Source organism: Panicum virgatum, chromosome 2N (assembly GCF_016808335.1).
Source record: "Panicum virgatum strain AP13 chromosome 2N, P.virgatum_v5, whole genome shotgun sequence".
In the NCBI taxonomy this organism is placed as follows: Eukaryota; Viridiplantae; Streptophyta; class Magnoliopsida; order Poales; family Poaceae; genus Panicum; species Panicum virgatum.
Window position 1 is genome coordinate 40,475,990 of NC_053146.1, and position 21,591 is coordinate 40,497,580.

The 21,591-nt window shown below is 46.1% G+C and overlaps 2 protein-coding genes across 2 annotated transcripts; one reads left to right on the top strand and one right to left on the bottom strand.

The window, feature by feature from the left end:
• The first annotated feature begins 1,118 nt into the window (after positions 1-1,118).
• LOC120660464 (isochorismate synthase 2, chloroplastic-like) lies at positions 1,119-5,397 on the top strand. The gene is made up of 14 exons (XM_039939006.1): positions 1,119-1,270; positions 1,357-1,805; positions 2,031-2,148; positions 2,248-2,364; positions 2,430-2,576; positions 2,880-2,954; positions 3,026-3,094; positions 3,262-3,380; positions 3,493-3,550; positions 3,658-3,768; positions 3,887-3,971; positions 4,123-4,220; positions 4,341-4,433; positions 4,507-5,397. The coding sequence occupies exons 1-14, from the start codon at positions 1,199-1,201 to the stop codon at positions 4,579-4,581; spliced, it is 1,686 nt and encodes a 561-aa protein (XP_039794940.1). The 5' UTR covers positions 1,119-1,198; the 3' UTR covers positions 4,582-5,397.
• Positions 5,398-8,506: 3,109 nt separating this feature from the next.
• On the bottom strand, positions 8,507-11,138 carry LOC120660465 (uncharacterized protein At4g33100-like). The gene is made up of 2 exons (XM_039939007.1): positions 10,858-11,138; positions 8,507-9,317 (listed from the first exon to the last, which is right to left on the bottom strand). The coding sequence occupies exons 1-2, from the start codon at positions 11,050-11,052 to the stop codon at positions 9,207-9,209; spliced, it is 306 nt and encodes a 101-aa protein (XP_039794941.1). The 5' UTR covers positions 11,053-11,138; the 3' UTR covers positions 8,507-9,206.
• Between the last annotated feature and the right edge of the window lie 10,453 nt (positions 11,139-21,591).

Here is a 21,591-nt window from a genome sequence, read left to right on the forward strand (position 1 = left end):
TTATTGCCTGATTGGCACTGAATGTTTTGTGACTTTTATCGTGAACAGTGAATTGAGGGTGTTTTCTTGGAGTTTTTACCTGGTGTTTGGGGAATCGCTCGGTTGTTTATGGAATAATATGATGGCTGGCGAGAGCCATCTGCCTCCATGGCCCTAGCATTGAGATTTTGTTGCTGCTGAGCTGCATTCGTTTCAGGTTGTCCAATTATGCTCCCTCCGCCTGATTGTTAACATGTTAAGCAACCCTAGAAAAGCGGCCAAGAGGAGGAAGTTTTCTAAATTTTCGCTTAAAAGTAATTGGCAACTTTGACTACTGGACCAATTGATTTTGATTTAACAAATATGTGAACAAACCGTTACAAGTGTGTGCCCAAAATACTTTGGAAACCACCACCGTACTATTCCATGTAAGCCCGTCTGCTAAAAATACCATATAGTGCCCAAAATGTTGGGATTAGCAAAAACTTCCTTTGAATTGCGAGATGTAACGGTATTTTCTCTTCTTTTTTTAAAAAAGGAGAAAGTTCAATTTACTCCCTTCAAGTATAGCTAAAGTTTGAATAACCCATTAAATTATAGCTTGGTTCAATTTACCTCCTAAACTATGCAATTTAGTTCATTTTATCCCATAATACAATTTTTTTCTCCATACACAAGTTGAATTTTAATTTCAAATTTTACAGAGTAGCAGTGAACATCACAATTCATATTAAAAAGTGTTATAATTTTTCACTATTATTTTACATATAATTTTGAACTCTAATGATTAATTTATTATTAAATATTCTAACCTATCAAAATAATGATAAAAATATGATGTACTTTTTTTAATATGTGTTATGCTGTGTACTATCTTGTAAAATTTCAACTTAAAACTCGAGCTATGCATGAAAAGGGGACAAATGAACCAAACAATAGTTTAGATGGTTATTCGAACTTTGGTTATAGTTCAAGAGTAAACCGATTTGATTGTTTGAACATGGCGGCATGGTGGGCGGTGCGTGTGCCCATGCCAGCCAGGATGCAATTTACGGTTGTGCCACTTATCTCCATGGGACCTTCTCTTATCTCTTCTCGCAAATCACGACGCGACGCGACGTGCGCGCGCAGTGCAAGTGCGCCCTGCGCCCCTGCTGTCGGGCCACCTCCACCTCACACCAGACGCGACGTCGCGGCCGTGCCACTCGCGCGCGCGCCGATGCCGCCGCCGTCTTCCTCGCTCTACTCCCCCGGCCGGCTCCTCCCGGCCCGCCCGGCGTCCGCGGCCACGGCACGCTTCTCTCCTTTCTCCCCGGCATCTTCTCGGCAGTCTACGCGGCTAGCTGATCCTTTCCTCGTGTGGGTGCGTGCGCGCAGGTGGGGAGATGGGCGCGCGCGTCGTGCTCGCTGTCCATGAACGGCTGCGCGCCGGGCGCCGGGGACCGCGGCGCGGTGTGCGTGCGCGAGGCGCGGGCGCTGCCGGCCGCGCCCGCGCCGCTGGACGCCGTGGGCCAGCTCAGGGCCGCCGTGGACGCGCTCGGGGCCGGCGCGCCGCCCGCCGCGCCCTCCGGCATCATCCGCATCGAGGTGCCCATCAGGCAGCGGGTGGACGCCGTCGAGTGGCTGCACGCGCAGACCGCACTGCCGCGCTGCTTCTTCTCGGCGCGGGCGCCGTTGCCCGACACGCCCGCCCTCGCCGGCGGCAATGGCAACGGTGCCCTGAGCGGTCGGTGGAAGGAGCCGGTGAGCGTCGCGGGCGTGGGCTCGGCGGTCTTCTTCCGCGGGACCGAGCCCTTCTCCCTCGCTGATTGGCGCGCAATCAAGAGGTAGTCAGCGTTGGTAAATTCAGCGCCGGCAGCCAATTCCTTTTTTTTTTATATATATATATAGTGGCACTGACGTTTCCACATCATGCTGTTGTCTTATGTTTTATCTGTGTTTTCAAACAAAATGGGCATGATCTCATTCTCTGAATTCTGTGTGTTTGGCACAGTCGATACTGAAGCTGTCTAATCTCGGCTTCTTGTGTTTGCAATTGTCTGTCTATGAAGATTTCTTTCAAAGGACTGTCCACTGATTCGTGCATATGGCGCCATCCGTTTCGACGCAACGAGCGATGTTTCGGTTGAATGGGAGGACTATGGCTCATTTTACTTCATTGTTCCTCAAGTAAGTTGGCCTGCCACTCATTAGGAAATCAGAGATGGAATGGGATGGGACACCATAATAGTGCTCTGAATGTTGTGAAATGTCTCAACTGTGGTGCAGGTTGAGTTCAATGAGCTTGAGGAGAGCTCGGTCCTTGCGACGACCATCGCATGGGACGATTCACTATCTTGGACATGGCACAACGCTGTGGATGATCTCCAATCATTGTTGCAGAAGGTGCACGTTTCTCTGCACCCAGCATTTGCCATCTGTTAGATAGTAACGCCTTGTACTTTGTGCAGATATCACCTTGTTCTGTAGAAGTGAACACGTCCAGCCTGCACACAACCATCATGAGTCTAAATCATGTCCCAACCAAGGCATCTTGGGATCTTGCAGTTACTAAAGCTCTTCAGATGATCAAAGAGAAGGAAAGAGAGTTGGTAAAGGTAAATCATTTTGTAAACTTTGCTCCTATGCCATAGAGAAAATAGAAAAGTACAATCAACATTATGGATAATTGCGTGTTAGGTGTGCTCCCATGGCATAGAGAAAGCAGGAAAGTATGATTTTTTTTTTGCGAGAACAGACAAGTATGATTGACATGGTGTGTATATGGTTATTGATTGTTTCTAGCAATTAGGATTCAAATCAGACAACCTTATCAATTTTAGCACTATTCTTGTTGTCTCGTGTGTCCAGAGGTTATCCCCAAAAGAGAAAAAAAAAACAGTGACCAATGTTTTGTACAGGTTGTACTGGCAAGGTGTAGCAGATACATTACTGATACTTGTATAGATCCTGTGGAACTGCTAGCTTGCTTGAAGGTGCGCTTTTTCCCCTAACTAGTAGTTTTCAAATCAGTCCTAAAAGACCACTCTGTAAATTAACTATACAGGTCGAGGGCCAAAATGCTTATCAATTCTGCATACAGCCATCAGATGCTCCAGCGTTTGTTGGAAATAGTGTATGTCTACTATATTCTCACAAATAGAAACTTTCATAACTGCATACTTGCTATTTTTCCTTCTATTGTATTTAAAAATTGTGTCATGCATATCTCCTAGTTATGTTGCAGAAATGCTAAATAGCTGATTCTAACTAACGTTGATTTTGTGCAAATATTCTGAATAGCCAGAGCAACTATTTCACCGGAAATACTTGAACATTTCCAGTGAGGCATTAGCTGGTACTCGAGCAAGGGGAAAAACAAGGGCAGATGACTTTCAAATCGGTCAGGACTTGCTTCTAAGGTTCCTTTTTCCCTCCTTAGAATTCGTAACTGCACTAAAATTGAGAAGTTCAGGGTGAAATCAAACGCCTTGTCCTGAAATGTAGCTAGTGCTGATACAAAATTTCCTGCAGTGGCAAAGAGGATATTGAATTTACTATAGTGCGGGACAGCATAAAGAAGAAGCTGGAGGCAAGTTGAGTTCTAGAAATACTGGCGCTTGACATAGACATAATGCTTTTCAGGATGGCAGATGGTCCCAGCAATTTACTAAACCACCTCTGTAATATGATCTGCAGATGATATGTGATGAGGTGGTTGTCCATCCCAGCAAGGCTCTTCGGAAACTTCCAAGAGTACAGCATTTGTCAGCACAGTTAGCTGCGAGAATAAGGAACGAAGATGACGAGGTAACCTATGACGGCCCTTCTACTACTTGGAGGAATGTTTTTGTATGTAAATGTAATGTTCGACATAAACCACTCTTAAAGTACAATAAAATAACGTTTTGTTTTCCTGGCATAGCAGTTTGAGATTCTAAATACTCTTCATCCAAGTCCAGCTGTTTGTGGTTTACCCACTGAAGAGGCACGCCATTTTATACGAGATTACGGTATGCTTAAATTTATTTTGGACACATTTTAAAATTCAAATTAATTTGAAGAATATGTATACTGCCTATTGAATGCCCAATTTCTTTCTGAAATAGAATAATGCAGTAGGTAAGTGCAACAGTTTGCAAATACTAAATTGTGACATTCCAGAAATTTTTGACCGTGGAATGTATGCTGGTCCCATTGGTTGGTTTGGAGGAGCTGAAAGCGAGTTTGCTGTCGGGATTAGGTCAGCGTTGCTTGGAAAAGTAAGCAGAACTATGAATTTGCTCAGTTCACTATGCTTTTGCTATCTAGGATTCTATGATTCTGTTACCAGACTTGCATAGTTGTTTTTTCTCACAGTTACAAATCTCCTCTGCTTTCAGGGTCACAGCACTTTAGTGTACGCCGGTGCAGGGATCGTTGAAGGTACAAATCCATCTTTTGAATGGGATGAACTTGATCTCAAAGCATCTCAGGTACAATTTTGTTACAAATCATGGCAAACAGTGTGCTTAATTTTAATTGAAAGGCTAATTCATTTTTTTTCAGTTTGCAAAGTTGTTGCGGTACCAAGAACAACATATTTGCTACCAAGAAGCTGAAAATATGGGAACAGTGATATGAACAGAGAAGTAGTAACTAGTAAGTCATCACAAAGTTCAGCATCCATTTTTGCTAGTTATTGCACACTTATTTGTTTGATAGTAAACTAGAAGGAATTCTATTGAAATTGTGTAATTATGGAATTCAGAACAGCAGTAGTGCTGAAAATACATTGATTTAATTAGCACGTGAATGTAATAGAATATATTTACAGCAATTGAAACATCCCAAATCACTCCTTCCATTTTGCAATGTTTGTCTGGTCTGTTTATGTATTTGATTGTCTATGATGAAAGCATGTAAAGTAAAATTTGTACTCATCCGATTAATCAATGGTAAATTTATCCAACAACAAGAATGTTATGATTTCGTACAAACATTATGGAATGGAGGTAAATTAATCCCCAGGCTATTTGCATTAATGGCCTTGATCGTGCTGATGTGCTGATTATCACAAACAAATTCATGTCTCTCAAGATCTTCCTATACTCCTACAGGGATATTTAGATTTGATTTGAAGATTTCAAGATGAAAGATTTTGTGTTGCAGAACTGTTGCTTTGTTAAAGCGGTTGCCCAGCAAACAGGATATTTTGATAATTGCAGTCGCGTGCCTCCAGAAAGATGACACCAACAAACTATTGACTTAGCAGAATGTGATGATTCAGGAGTCGCAAAACGTAAAAAGATCAGTACATGTACACAATAATTGTAACACTAGTGTAAGTGTACAACTTGAACCCTGCAGCCTGTACTGGCTGCCCAGTTGCTTATACAACTGTATGTATCTTGGGGCATGTAACATACAAAGCTACAACTACAACCATGTTCATCAACACACACAGCTCTGTACACAAACACAGCTACAACACCTCCAAATCTAGATAAAATTAGTCAGGAAATCAGAACCAGGAAAAACAGGTCTCATGGTACCTGGTCATGCTCTGAGATAATAAGACCGACCTGTTGGCTCTGGCTGTAGCTGCCGGCTAGTCTCTCTTCTGGAGCCCAGGCAGGCCGCCATAGAACAGCAGCACCAGCATCAGGAGGTAGCCGACGGAGACCAGCGCGACCAACCTGGCGTCGTCCCAGGCTAGGTAACCGGAGAAGGCGGAGTGGACGGTGAGCACGGCGAAAGCCGTCAGCCGGAGCCATGGCGCACTGTCACCACGTCCTGCCGCTGACGAAGAGGAGGAAGCTCTTCGGGCAGAGTGGTTCTTGGATTTCTTGGCCATGAACGGCAAGAGCAAGAAGAGAGCGCAGCTCTGGAGAGTGGAGGGGAAAGCAAGGGGCGCAGGGAGCTCAATTGCCGGGAAGTTTCCCGGGACGAGTAGCTTTCACGCTTGTTTGTCCCCACATCAGAGGAACTGACCTATATCACCACTGACAAGGGACAAGTTCTTTGCTGATCCCATGACGAGATCTTTCGACACAAAAAGTCTAGGAATCCGATGATGGACACAAGAATCCATACCCGTCAATGTCATGACTCACAACTCACCCCGGTGAAAGTGTGAAACACTACCATAAAGTGAAGTCTTGGGATGGCCAAATAGTCTCTGGTGGAACTGCAAGTTAGGGACGGCTGAACTTTCTGTGCCAATTTGTTAGAAAAGTAGACGGAGCCTAGAGCAAATAGAAATGCGACCTTCACCCAATTAGCTCATATTAGGGTTCTGCACTTTTGCCTCTTCCGTCCTGTTGTGCCGTCACCATAGTCTATTACATCCTATTGCGACGGATTCAGTCGTTATCAATAGGTTACTTTGAGATATTGCATCCAAAGAGGGTGAATAAGAATTTTGGAGGTGACGGCTTGTGGATATTCACTCTGTTCAACTGGCTTGTTAGTCAGCCAGCCAGCAGTGCTTTTCTTTTACACCAAATCAGCATCAGCCACCAGTCTGTCAGCACTACTTTTCTCTCACAATAAATCATCACCAGCTACCGGTTACAGTCAGCCAAATCACAACTTGTCTCAATGCTCCTGTGCTGGTGCTCGTCTTTGTAATGTGTGTGTTGTCAACACCGTACCTTCAACATCTCTTCTCTGTTGTTGGATACACCCTCTCTTTGTGATATTGCACATGAAGAGAACGGGAAAGATGTATACTGCTGGTCGTCTTTGTTATGTGTGTCCTCGTACTTTACATGCTTTTCTCAAAACATGAGTGTGCATATAAACACAGCGTTGGGGAACATGGAGTACAGCTAGATGGCTGATTCTGTTCTCACAATTCTATAAGAGCATCTCCAAGAGTGCCCAATAAATCCCCCCAATAATTAGTTTTGGACAAAAAAACGAAAAACAAAGGTCCAATAGTGTCCAATATCTGTTCTCAATTTTTTCGCGTGCCCAATAAGAGAGCTATTCTGAGCCAAATTTGCTCTCCTCTCTGCACTCCCAATGCCTCCGTGAGAAAAAAAAGGGCCACATGGATGGAAGATGGAGGAGCAAGGAGGTGTCGTGCCTTTTTTCGCGAGAAATAAAACTGTTGGTACGTTACTATTTTTTTGCTGGTTTGGCAAATTTTAAGGCACTATTGGAGAGGTGGTTATTTTCCATGCCTAAAATATTTTTAGCAAGGCCCCAATACAGATATATTGAAACTAGAAAATTGGACACTCTTGGAGATGATCTAAGAGCTGCTGAATGTCTCTCGTACACAAAGGAACACGTGTGACTTGAGTGTAGCATACACCATTCCTGTCTGACATGAAAAACTTTGCAAATGTCAGCTCTCTGCTGATGTGCTACATGATCTACGGATATAGCAATACAAGTACTTCCTTGTTCATCTAGCAAGGTGACTAAGTCACTTTGGCAATAGGGGCGAAGCCAAAGGGCAAACGAATAGCTAGAACTTCAAACAAATATTACAGTTGACATCAATGCTAGCTTTATCAAAGCCTTATATGACTAAAGCTATTATCAGCAAATCATCATGGTGTTATACTCAAGACTGCCATGTCACTAGCCATAGCATTAGATAGATGCGTAGAAACAATGTATTATCGATATCGGTGCTGGGATTGTTATCAATCTTTGATTGAAATAAAGTTGATCTCAAAGCAGCTAGTATCCTTTTTGTGCAATTCATGACAAGCAGTGTGGTCAATGCTATTTGAAAAACAAGCTAATCAAAGGTTACTAAGTTTTCAATTGTGTTTAGGTGCAGAAAGCATATTTGCTATCAGGAGACAGAAAAATATGAGGACATTCATTTGAATAAAGAAGTAGCAATCAAGTCATCATGAATTGAACAGTCACCAGCTTTTGTTGTAACCTATTTCACGATAAACTGAGATAGTTTGCTCAGTTTGGCGGGAGATGATTGTGTAGGTAAGCTATCATATGAGTCATCTTTGGCTTAAAGGCAATTCCTCTTTCCAAAGAGTCCTGAGAGCATCTCCAGCGGAACCCCATTCCCCATTCCAACTATCATATTGGGAGAGTTTGTGTAAAGATTGTGCTCTAGCAGATCCTCTTTCCCTTTCCCTTTTCCAATAATTATTAGGACAAATCAACAATCCACCCCAACTTCCCCAAAAAGAGAGAGTTGAAGCTCTCCCAATATAGTAGTTGGCTTGGGATGAGATTATTGCGAAACTGCAAAAGCAACTTTCCCAAAAACTAAAAAAAAAAATTGGAACATTCACATTGGATGATTATTGGGAAAGATTTATTGAGGAATTGTTGGACATACTCTAATTCATTTTAGGGATTCTTGTTTTTTAAGCTACCAATGGTGCTAAAATGAGCCGACTACAAAACAAAATTCAAGAGCACCGTGAATTACTAAATTGGTTTTTTGCTTCTTCAAATTGATTGCTAAAGTGGCTAACGAGTAATTGCATAACAAAGAACATTCTTTTTTGTCAAAATTTGTATAATTAGAATCTATAGCAACAACTCTTCTCAGAATTATTTATTAATGCAGCACATAAATTGGAACCAGCAAAAGAGTTCTCATTGTACCTGGACAAGCACAAGTACACATGTTTGAGACAATATTGTTGGTGAGGAAGTTGGGCTACCCAGGACAAACCTTTTTTTCCCTAAAATATGGAAAATTTAACCATGGTACAAGGCCTCTAAAAAATTAGAAGGTACAAGGGGCTTACAACTCGAGATGTTTGCCGCACTCACCGGACTCAAAAGAGATACAAGGATGGAAAAGAATTCCATCAATTTGTTGATCTCCCTGTAGCTGCTGCTACACCAACCGCAGCGCACTGTCCTGCTATGCACTCAACGTAGGGTGAGTGACCATGTCACTGTCACGACCCATGAACTCTTAACAACATCATTGGAAAGAGAAGTCTTGAAAACAATACTATCTCTGAAATCCCATGACACAACAACTTCTATGAACACAAAGTCATCAATGAAACACACCATTCTTCAACATGATCGGCTACACAGCAGATTGTATTCTTAATTCTTCAAGGGTTTCCAGCTAGTAAGCAAGGCACCCCATTCTCACCCTGGAATTTTTTCGTCTGCAAATGCCAGCTCGACTTCTCAAGTGTTAAATGATCCAGGACCTCACAAGTGTCCAGATACTAGGGATTCTATTTCGTCTACCAAGGTTCTCTATATTCTGATTGGGTGCAATAAAGAATGGCACGTGGTTAGCGATACTTTCACTTTTTAGCTCCCTGACCTGAGGGAGGATCAGTCTCAGGCCTGTCATAAAACGTAGAAGTTTCTGCGTCCAGTAGGATTTGCCTCAGGTGCTTGTCTTCCAGATGTTCCTTCAGGCAATAAAAATGTGGAACATTCAGCCATTGTGAGCAAAAATAGGGAATAAAGTAATAGAACATAGACTCAGAGGTCAATGTGATGAGAGCAAAGTGTTCATGTAAAATCTGAAGAAAGCATGGCACGTGTTGAACATGAATCATTATACAAACACCCTCCAGTAATAATTACTTCCGTCATGCTGATAGAGATCTGAAATTCAATCCCTGAAAACAGATTTTCCAGTAACTACTCCAAAATATGCAGGATATCGGCCCTGTTTGGGACCGCACACCAAAAAAGCGCGGCACGCATAAGCGTTAAGCGGCTCGGACCTCGCTTCTCGCGATTTTGGGACTCCACGTTCTAACTGCCGCTTATTCAGTTGCCGGCGGCCGGGCAACGTGCGTCAAACGAATAGTTTGGCGGGATTATTCTGATTATTTGACTCAGAATCGAAGCAAACGCGGAAACAAACAGGGCCATCAGTAGTTCAGTATGGGCAGTTAAATACTCCATTCATATTTCATAATATGAGCTGTGGTTTGACTCGGCATAGTCTTCAAATTACATTTGTAAACTAAATTATTCATACTAAGAAAAGAATTATCACAGGAAAGTTCTTTCTAAAATGAAATAACAGCACTACACTTGTAGTAAGGGAAAATCTCTGAAAGAATTTCCATCACAAAACATATATATTGTTAGGCTAATCATTAATCAATGACAAATATCTTCTGTATCTCTACTATTTTATTACTAAAGCAAGCAATGATTCCTTGGTATCGGAGTCCTAATCGGAATCCGGGTCACTGTGTGTTAAAGGTCTGAAACCATTTAGAATTAGCGTTTGACGAGTAAAATAGAAAAAAAACCGAAGTCCTCAACTGATACGTATTATGTTATTATAAAATAATATGGTGTATAATATATACACTTTTATATGCTAATCAATATATTTATATGACTTCCTGTAGCAATGCACATGCATATTTGCTAGTAAATTACAAAGTTCAGTGGGAGTAGACAAATAAGAGACATATGGGTTGGTTTTCTATGCCACAAGCAATGGGTCCATCAATTTCATAGATGAACATTTCACTCCAACAATTGGTGGTTGGTGGCTACCTCTACCTATAATTGAAATATAAATTGAGTATTTGGCTTACTGTGATACAACCATCTAATTTGGGGAAATAACAGAAACACGATTCAGAAACTACAAGGCCAGCGAGATCTATCTATACAGAAACACGATGATCTAGATCTCGCCACAAAATCTAAAGCCTCAAGGAAGAATCCGAGTCTAAAGTGCAACAACAGTGTGGATTACGGAATCCCTTCAACAAAGAAGCCCAGCAAAATCCAGTCGCTTCCCCCATTGGGAGCACAATCGCATCCAAGAATAGCTTCCGTGCCACGAAACAAGGGGAACAAAGCTGTGATCTTTACCGGGCAAAGCAATAAGATCAATCTGTCATCCTGCGGTGGAATTTCAGAGAGCAAGGGGGGTGGAAGCGGAGGCAGGAGAGGCGTGGCAAGGGATGGGATTACCTCGAGGCAGGCGCGGTACTTGTGCCAGTGGTCGGTGCAGTCGTCCCTCTGCCACTGCCCCTTGGCGAACTTGTCGGCGTACCACCGATTGAAGCACTCGTGGTACGCCGCCCGCATCTCCGAGCACGCCGCCGCCGCCTTTGAGGGGGCGGACGGCGTCGTCGACGTGGACGACTTGCTCCGCCCGAACACCATGCCCTCTGCTGCTCCGCTGCCGCTTTGCGCGAACCTGCCTTTCAGTTTTGACGCTGTAAGCGGAAGTCAAATGTTTGGCGTGAGCCTTCGGCCGAGACGTATTTCTGTACTTACGTATCAAAGCAGATGAAAGCGGGATTGCACTGGAAAACGCTTATGCTCAAACCGATTTCAATCTTTAATGACGGTCTCGTGCAAAATATTTGCTATGCATCTAGATATGAATTATGTCTAGGTGCATAGCAAAATCTATATATTGAAAAACTTAAAATATCTAATAATTTAAGAGGGAGTGAGTAGATTATTATAACTAGTTTTCTTTTAAGTTATCTCATATGCAAAGTAAAAAAAATACACTAATAAATAATAAATATAAGTATAAAATGATAGAAGGTAGTTCTAAAATTTAGCTTATAGAGAATCTTATGTGAAATTGTATGACATGAAATTATTGGTTGCTTTAGCTATGTTGTGTGAAATTTAGCTATATTGATGTAGCTTTTATGATACCAACGTAGCTACACTTGCCTTGGTATCAGGAAAGCTATGTCAATATAGCTATCGATTCCCACTAAATAACAAGGATTTCTCTTGCTATTTGATTAACATTCATAGCAGCAATTCACTTTTTTTTTTTCTCACATCAAACAACTAGTCAATGGTGGAAATGTAGAGAGCGGTAGACGGTAGCGATGTTGTAAGGCCATCCATGCAAGTCCAAAGCAAATTTGTTATTCGAAACTTCATCGCTATCTTATTCATGGACATGTGCTGGAACTTACCTTTGTCTTCAGAGATGATGAATACATTTAAGAGACTCCTCTAAAATAAAAAAAAAGAAACACTTGATAAACACAAAGTAACTCACTATCCTCTTATAAAAAAAAGGAAGTAACAACCGAGCAGCAGTTGGACAGAGAAGATGCTCAGTAGCGATGAGCGTGTTGGTCCCTTTCAAGGGTTCTTTACCCCCCACAAAAACTACAAAAGGGCTCTCCCAGGCGACATGGGGCGATTCCTGCGTTGCTGCCCAGCCCTACTCCGTTCGCTGCCTTTGGTGGCCGTCGCCGTCGCCGTCACCGGCCGGCCGGGCATGCGGCGGTGGCAGTCCGCGACTTGACCGAAGCCGATCAGCTCGCTTCCCCTCTCTCTTTTCCACTAAGCTCCAAACCTGGATCGCCCACAACTCCTCTCTCGCCGCCACCGATCGCTGCGGGCCAGATCCGCCGTTGGGGTTGCCGGATCTGGCTAGCCCATGGGCGGATCTGTTATCGTCGGGCTTCGCCACCTCGGTGCTGGCGTCCTGCCCCATGGGCGCCCCTTACCTTGGCACCCGTGTCGGCCTTAGCTCTTGCCCCTGCGCCATCGTGCTTGGCCTCCAGCGATCGTTGGCACCGCCTCCCTCACTGCTGGAGCCTCGGCTCCGAGGGCTAGGACTGTGGGTCCTCCTATCGCCAGCTCTTATGCGAGGTGTTTGGTTGGCAGGGACGCCACCGTCACCACTCGCCCCTTTTTCCTCATTGGCCCCCCACCTCTGGCCATCGGCACCGCTCGGCCCGGGGCGAGGACTGCCACATCGGTGTCTCGGGTTGTTGGTGGCCGGTTTGCTGCGGAAAGGATCTTAGGATGTCGCCTAGAGGGGGGGTGAATAGGCATTCTAAAATTTCTGGATAAATCAGCTCTTAAAAGCAAAGTCAGCATACTGACCGGTCAGACCGGTCTAAGATTTAGTTGCAGAACAAAGCAGGCAACCGGTCAGACCGGTTGGAATGACCGGTCAGACCGGTCCTGTGTAGAACCTGCACAAATTTAGTCCCCTCTTTTGATTCTAGCACAAATACAACTTGATGTAGTGCCTCTGCAGGTGATATCAAATATATTTTCTAGTCCCTGCACACACAGAAACAATACAACAAAGTAGATCGAAGCGGAAGCACAAAGTAAAGGTAGAGAAATGAGTAGTGAGACAAACCACAAGGGATACACAAGGATTTGTTTTCCAAAGTTCATACTCACTAAAGTGAATCCTACGTCTCTGTTGAGGAACTCGTTGGGCGTGAGTCTCTTTCAACTCGATCCCTTTGAGTTGGGTTTTTTTCAACCACTCCTCCTTTCTACTATCTTGACTCTTTCCACCAAGGGGACAAGATCACGCCCGCACAGACTTCCCGCTGCTCACCACACCGTCGGGAGCTAGCCGGCGACACCTAGCCGTCTAGCAGGCTCACCTCCCAGAGTAACAAATGCAAATTGAATCTTTGACAGAACCAAGAGTGCTCAAGCTATGTTTGCTCTCAGCTGCTCGAAATAGCACTTTCACAAAGGTCACTTTGCTCACACACATTCGATCTCTCAACCCAATAAAATGATATGCAATCTAATATCACGGCTCACAAAGAGTGTTGGGGAGAGCTTGCTGGTCAAGAAAATGCCTCCAGAAGCTCAGGAATATTCAAGGAACCAGCAGCCCACGCAAGAGAGGGCCAAGGGGTATAAATACCCACTATCCAAAAACTAGCCGTTAGAGATGTCAGTGCAAACCGGTCAGACCGGTCAGACTGGTCAGGCTAAAACTAGCCGTTATGCCCTAGGACCGGTAAGACCGGTCAGGGCCAGAGAACCGCAAACCACTTTTAGAATGCTCCTCTTGGTCCATCAAGTCAAGACTTGATCATTCAAGAAGTACTAAGTTATTTCTCAGAGGTTTTCTCTCAGGATCCTCACTTCGGTGACCTATGAGCATTTTTGACCGAGTCAAATAATCAATATTGCATCCATCTTGATAGTACGGTATATCTATACTCAAGATTAAATATAAAACACAATCCAATCACTTGTGTCTTGAATCACACCAGTCTTGTCATACTTTGACTTTGTCGATCTTGGGATTTCAACATTGCATCCCCTTTTCTTGAGCAAATACATACTTGTGCTAGGGACTTAGGAATTCCATCTCTTTGGAAAATATTTCCTTAAATCTAAGTCACTCCATAATATATTTGATGCATTGCATTGCTTCACCCAACATGGCTTAGATATGATACTTCGAAAACCCCACCGATACCAGCAACTTCACCCTAGCAATTCGCACATGGTAAGCCGTCGCTTCACCAAAGCTTGCTTAGTCCCTCGCACTAGTCATCTCGGTTGGTTTCTTCACCACTTACCCTTGCCACCTTGAGTTAAGCTTTACACATCAACAATGAATTCCACTGTTCATTCTCATGTTTTCATATTGTTGTAATCATGAACCTTTGATCCTTTAGTCAAATAACTCTTTTCTTTGTCAAGCCATAATTAGAAACCTTCATTGATCAATACACGAGCTTTTGTTTCTATTTTTCTTCACAACATGCTTGACTTACAATAATATTTGCCTTTTGTTTGATTATATATCACATGAGCCAATGTCAATAATTAATATATAAATAAACTCCTGCCATGACAACTTTAATAATATCGCTAGTCCTTTAATCATGTTGTCAATCAACTCACCAAAATCCATTAGAGCCTAGATGCACTTACAACTGCACCTTCGGTGCCCCTGGTGGCCGGGGCTTTGCCATGCCATCGCCGCTGGTCCCGGGGTGGGTTTTCTTCTAGGGGCCATCTACGGTGGGGTGCCGACTAGCATACTCTTCTGTGCGGCGGCATTCTTCAGTTCTGGGGAGGGAACACGGTGGAGGCGAAAGTCTATTGGAATTTGGGCTTGGCTCAATGAACATTTTAAGAATTCAAAATAAATCTCAAAGGCCCATGTATGTGCATGAGGAAGTGAGCTAGTGGTGTAATCCTTTACTTCCACCTTACTAGTTGAAGTGGAGGATGACCAACATAATTATGGAAGTTATCTTCACCTCTCCAAGCTAAGTGTGTGGGGAGAGAAGGGAAGCTCCACACGTGCGTGCTCACTCACCTTGCCTCGCCTCGCCAGGCATGGCGTGGCAAAAGGCGCGAGCGCATGACGTTCGCGTGAATGGTCCTTCGAAATCCGTCTCCTCGACTTGCGGGGGCGCGACTTTCTTTTGCTGTTTTATTTTTTGGTTACTTGTGTCGGTGTCCTGACCCGGCAGTCTGGCACCAACTAGAAATGATGATGTGTGGTCCCTAACCCTAGATGGTTGATGCAAGAGGCAACACAGTAACACACGGGGTTTATCCTGGTTCCGGCCGCGGGGCCGTACATCCAGCAAAGGTGTGCGAGTGCACTGTACTATCTTGCACCGGGGTGCTTGTAGTAGGGGGTACAAGCGAGGCGAGAGAGGGAGGGAAGCTCCCTGGTCTCTGCTAAGAGATTGAGGCAAGTGCCAATATCGTGCTCCGGAGAGCGTGTGTGCGAGCGAGTGAACCAATGAGTGTGTGGAGATCAGATCGCTTGGGAAGGAGCCCGCCTCCTCCTTTTATAGACACAAGAAGTGGCGGAGTACATGTACGGGGAGATCGCGGAAGTCGTCGTCTTCTCCCCGAATCGGGGGTGTATAGTGGTCAATCACTGTTGGAAGTACACTGTGGGGCATGGCGCCGGGCGTGGCAGTTGTCCTAGATGGCTCCCTGGTCTTCCAGAGATCGCGCCGGCGTCCTGATGGCTCCTGTGGGCGTTGTGGTGGTCACTGTGGAGGGTGGCATCCTTCACGCGTGACGTGGCGGCATGCCGAGGGTCCTGCGGGCGGGGGTCTTGCTCCGATCAAGGCCCGGGCCGTGTTCGAAGGTCGCATCCATGCCGGTCGAGGGTTTTGCAGCAGAGAAAGTACGAGGAGTAGGCAGCACAGTGGCAGGAGCAGTGCTGGGCACGTCTGCACAGGGCGTTGCAGGTTCCCACAGTGTTGTAACAGTGCCGGGGATGGCGGAGCAGTGACCGGAGTTGGCGGACGGGACTCCGGTCACAGCTGCTGTGCGGCATGGTGGCCTGATGCCGTATGACTCTGCACTCCGCGGTGGAGTGGTTGGCAGTTAATGCTCTTGTCAGACGGGCCGATGAGCAGATGGGTTGCTAGTTCCAACTGCCGAGGGGTAGCCTCAAGCGAGGCGGAGTTTCCCCCTAAGCCGAGGCCCAGAGGATGGCTCGGCCCAAGCGGAGTTGGCCTGCTCTTCCGAGGGTAGGTCCGCTACCCTCGAGCGAGGCGGAGATGTGGTGCGCTGTCGAGGGCCTCGGCGGGGAGGCCTCGAGCGAAGCGGAGACTACTCCGCGGGTTCGAGGGGGGCCCGGATGGGCCGTACCGCGGAGCTAGGCCATGGGCCGAGCGAGGATTGGGCCTCTTTGGGACCTGGAGAGGATCTAGGTGTCGTGGAGGAGTTAGAGGAACTCCATAATATCCGGGTGCAGAGCGACGACAGAGTTGTCATCATTACTGGCTTCTTCCTCTCCAAGACCACCATCGAGTAGTCCTTCTTTCCCTTCGGATCGGAGGAAGTCTGCTGGCCTTGGTTCATTGTGACTGTAGAGTCTGACACGGCGGATTGTGTTTTGCGTTTCGAGGGCGGTTTAGTCCCTGGGTTATGGTGCCCGTAATTGTGGTACCCGACAACTTGGTCGTTAAGTTTACGAGATATGGCAGGTCTTTTCGATTTCCTAATCAGATTATGATCCGATCACGACGCGAGGTCATGGGCTCTCCTACATATAGGACCTATCGTCCTTCACCAAAGATCAATCTAGTCTGAGTTAGAGTGTTGCCTCTTCTCACTATTGCACCGCCTTCGTAGTCTGCTCCAAACCTAGTGCCAGCGTTGTAGCGAAAGTGGCCTCTCATGCCATATTTCAATATAATGTTTTGGCGATTGATGACACACGCAACACTTGAACTAATGTGTTTGCTTAGATGATATACTCAGGCTTTTAGGTTCAAGTGATGACAAAGAGAAGAGAGGCGAAGCTAGGCCCGAAGGGCCGCCCCTACGGGGGTTCCGCTACCCGGTTAGCGGACGGGGGTCGAGGGGGAGCCGCCCCTCGCGGGTCTCAGGGCAGCGCCCTGAAACCTAAAAGAAATCAAGTCACCGGTTGAACCGACGCCAAGCAAATTACACACGTCGGTGCATTGACTTGAGCACGTCTGGGAGTTTTAGTATCACCGGTTAAACCGACGTAAGGCAAAATGTACTCATCGGTGCAATGACAGAGATGGCCTGCGGGCTAGGGTTTGGCACCGGATGAACCGACGATAGGAAGTTTGAATACGTCGGTGCAATGGCAGAAGCAGACCAAGGAAAATGCATACATCGGATGAACCGATGATGCACCGGTTAATGGCGTCGGTGCAGTTGTCCAGAGAGTTTGTTTTTCAAGGATCAGAGGACAGTTGCACTCACCGGTTAAACCGACGCTAACATTACATACACCGGTCGATTGCGTCGGTTGATTGCCCGTACACGTAACGGCTAGTTTTCAGTGGGCAGTTTAGTATCACCGGTTAAACCGACGATGGCGATTTGGGGAGCATCGGATTAACCGGTGTTAAGCACATTTCTGGCAGCTTGTCTCCAACGGCTATATTTGCTTATGCTGCCTATATATACCCCCAAGGCCGCACCATTTGAGTGTGCTGGAGTTCAAAGAAGTATACTAGAGCTAAAGATCATCTCCAACCACCATAGAGCTTCATTGTACATCATATAGGCTTAAGCACACTTGTTAGAGTGCTTAGTGCTTGATTAGGGATTAGTTCTTGCGAGAGCTCCCTTGAGAGAAGTCTTGCTGCGGCAAGCAAACACTTGTACTCGTCGTGTGACCCTCCGACTTGGTGTGGAGTGGCAACGACACTTTGTGCGGGGAAGGAGGCCCCTACTTGGTGTTAAAGCTCCAAGATAGTGAAGACGGTGCCGTGGTGACGCTTCGAGATAGACGGTGGCGGTGACCTCGTCTTTGTGACTTGGTGTCACTTAGCCTTTGCTTGTCGGGAGCCTTGGAGGCGTGGCAAGACGGTGATCAAGCGAAGAGACTCGGTATCACACTTGTTCTTTGTGAGCAAGTGGCCGTGGACGTAGGGAGGGACTTTGGTGTCCTAACCGAACCACGTTAAATCGTGTGTCTTGGTGTCTTCACGGGAGTTTGCATATCCTCTCCCTTACCGCTTTACTTACCGCATTACGTTTCCGCATTTACTCTTTCTTGCTTACCTTTACTTTCCTAGTTAGTTTGATTAGGATTGGCTATAGGTTGCAAGTCTTTTGGGGTAAGTAGAGGGTAGCATAGATAAACCTTAGTCATAACTAGCATGTGTAGGACGTGTTAGGTTTATCTTATGCAATTAGATTGAGCCCTAGGATAGAAAAGCGATTAGCGACCCTATTCACCCCCTCCCCCTCTAGGGTCGGACACCCCGGTGATCCTTACAAGCGTGCACCAGCGAACGGGAGAGCAGGTCTCCGAAACCTTTCACTCTTGTGATCCTGCACCGGGAGAGGGCGAATAAGGTTTTTGGGTAGTGCCGAGCACGACTGCTCAAAGATCTTCATCACGGCTCGTCCTCCATCCAAGTCAGACGCATCGGCGAATCATCATTTGTGACACCGTCTGCTGCACTCCGTCTACAGGACCGTCTTCATCCGGTCAACACCATTCGTCTTCCCGGAGGCAAAGACTCACTGCGTACACTTTTGTTTAATCCAGATCTTAAACATGTTTTCCGAGATCATGATCATGCTGTGTTTTTTGCTAGTATGATAGAGTTGTTCATACTAGATCTTATAATTTACTTATTTGAAAATTTAATCATGCAGTTGTCTAATTATTCAGCAAAGTCTACGTCTGCTTGTGGGCCAATGATGGCGACGCCCTCGGGTGCCATTTACCTTCTTAAAGACATCATTCTCTGCCCGGTTCCCTCCTCTTTGGTGAGTTTCCAAGTGAAAGCCTTGACCTTGTTGTCGGATGACGACGACGCCCATGGCGTCGCTCCCTCCTGGAGGTATCGTCTTCGAAGCTCTGCTGTTGGTGGTGATGGTGGTCGTATGCTCTCATCGGAGAGCTTCCGTTTATGCGCCTGCTTTCGCTCGTTTCATCTACATCATCTGGGTTGCAATGGTCGCTTCTAGCGGATGCTTTGGTGTCCTCTTGTTCGTTGGCGGATACTTCCCCATCGTTCTGCTCTGGCAGATGCTTTGCCATCATTGTTGTGTTGGTGTTCACTTCAGGTGGATGCTTTGCCGCCGTGGTGGGTCGGGGTGGATGGTTTGCCACTTTTGTTGTGTTGTCGACCTTTGCTCCCTTGGCGTTGTAGTATATTTTAGCGGGCTCAGCTGTGGTTGTATTTAGGTTTGTGGGTTCTATGTTTTCCCTGTTTCTTCTTACTGTTCTTGTTTGTTGTATGGATCGCCTGCCATTTGCTTGTAGTGTTTTGTTCCACCTTAATAGCCTCTGTCTATTAAGTTCTCTAATGGTTGTATTGCTTTCCTCTTAATGAAATACGTATTCAGGCACGTTCACGAAAAAAATACTATACAAACTAGTGCCGGAGGTAGTAAGGCAGTAAAGGGTACATTTGATTGCTCGTATGAGCTCTGCTTACATCGGTGGATCCGTATCATTTAAAAAAAAAGAGTGTGTTTGCAGGGGTGAAGCTATATACACTACTAGAAAATAGGCTTATAGCACCGGTTGGTGAGGCTCTTAGGTACTGGTTTTTCAAACTGCGTAGCCGGGACTAAAAGTCTAGGTTTTAGGCATCGGGTAAAATAACCGGTGCCTAAGGCTCTCGTAAAAGAAAAATATTTACGCGGTAGCTAGGATTCGAATCAATGGTCTCTTGTCTCGCGCGTACGTCTCTTACCATCTCACCTACACAACACATGTGACAGAAAGAGAGATATTTTCATTTTGAAATAGCACGTGAAGGACCTTTAGGTACCGGTTGGTAACACCAATAGGTACCTAAGGCTCCTAAGATACCGGTTGGTGTTACCAACCGGTACCTAAGGCTTATCCATAGGCACCGGTTGGTGGTACCACCCGGTTACCTAAGGCTCATCCATAGGCACCGGTTGGTGGTACCACCCGGTACTAATGGAAAAGTTACCACCCGGTACCTAAGGCTCATTCATAGATTTCATCCACCTCGAAAGTACCGGTATGAAGATGAACCGGTGCCTAAGCTAGCATAGATACCAGTTCATTTTCATACTGATACTTTTGGTGTGTACCTAAAGCTTGTTTTCTAGTAGTGATACAAATTAAGGGGGTGCTCATGCACCTAAAATAATATAAAAATAGTGATTAAGTTTAAATTTTTAATATATTAGGCAATTATGTCCGTGCATCGCTACGGACAGAGTTGGTATAGGTATCAAACATGTATAGTTGCTCGTTCATTAATTTGTAGGGATCTATGTGATCGAGTTGTTGACGGAGAGCTGGTCCGACTCGCATACGGGATGGACTAAGTTCCACCTGTCAATAACACAAGACGGACCAAATCAAAAATTTAGATGAAAATCTTACCTGTTTTGAAATATGCATAGATATAGATATGTACCTCATGTCTCCAAATTACTCTAGCTTCGCCACTGTGCGTTTGGGTGCATGCATGATAAGCGAATGCAAGAATACATCGTCATCCTAATCTGATAGATACGTCCGAATAATTGGTGGTAGGTATGTCAATATGTGTTGCACGATCCTGCCAAGACGGATGGAACACAGAACGGATAGATCGCATCCCCGCAGGCAGGGAGACAAAGCCGATACCGCCGGCGCACGTACGAGACGGGAACGGAACGATGGCGCGGCGACGACGGACGCAACGAGGAGGGCGGCCGGCCGGCGCGGCGAGCTCGACGGATTCAGTGTGCGTGGACCATTATATTGGACCGTGGTGGCGTGGCGGGCATGGCTGGCACTGACTGACAGGAGCGGCCCTAACCTCCATCACCACTCGCTCGCCCTGTACACCACCAGGCCAGTCACAGGCTGGCCCGGGCCCCGCACGCTGTCCGATCGACAGGCGCGCCCGCTCCCGCCAGGCGCTATAGCAGCTCGCTGGCTAGTGCGGCGGTTCTCACCGCCACCACCGCTAGCCCATCGTATCCCCCGGGCGCTTCCCCCTGGCGTACGTGCCGCCGCGGTCAGCGTGCCTGCCAGCCCGCGCGGCCTACGGGCTACATAAACCGCGCGCGCGGCCTCGATCACTCAGCTCCCTCCTCCCTCGGCCTCCGCCTCCGCGTTGCGGGGGCGCGGCGCGGCACGGCGGGCGGACGACGGGCGCGGGCAGCTGCCGCCGCGCGCTCGCCGGGCGGAGAGACGACGCCACCGGCCCGGCGATATATACTCGATAAGAGACCCATGCGTGCGTCCATGGCTCGAGGTGTTGGATTTATGGGCTTGGTCCATATAAATAAACCTAATAAATCTCAAAAATCAATTAGCGCTAAGAGGAGGTACACTATCTATTAGTCCCGTATTGCTAATGGACGAAGGTGTAATGGGTTTTTCTCCCTTTAAATACGGACCACCTCCCTCATAGAAAAAGTGAACCATAGATCGCTATACGTGGAGTCCCCAAGGTTTGGGAATTCATAAGAAGATCTAATATGAGTTAGGGTTTTGCC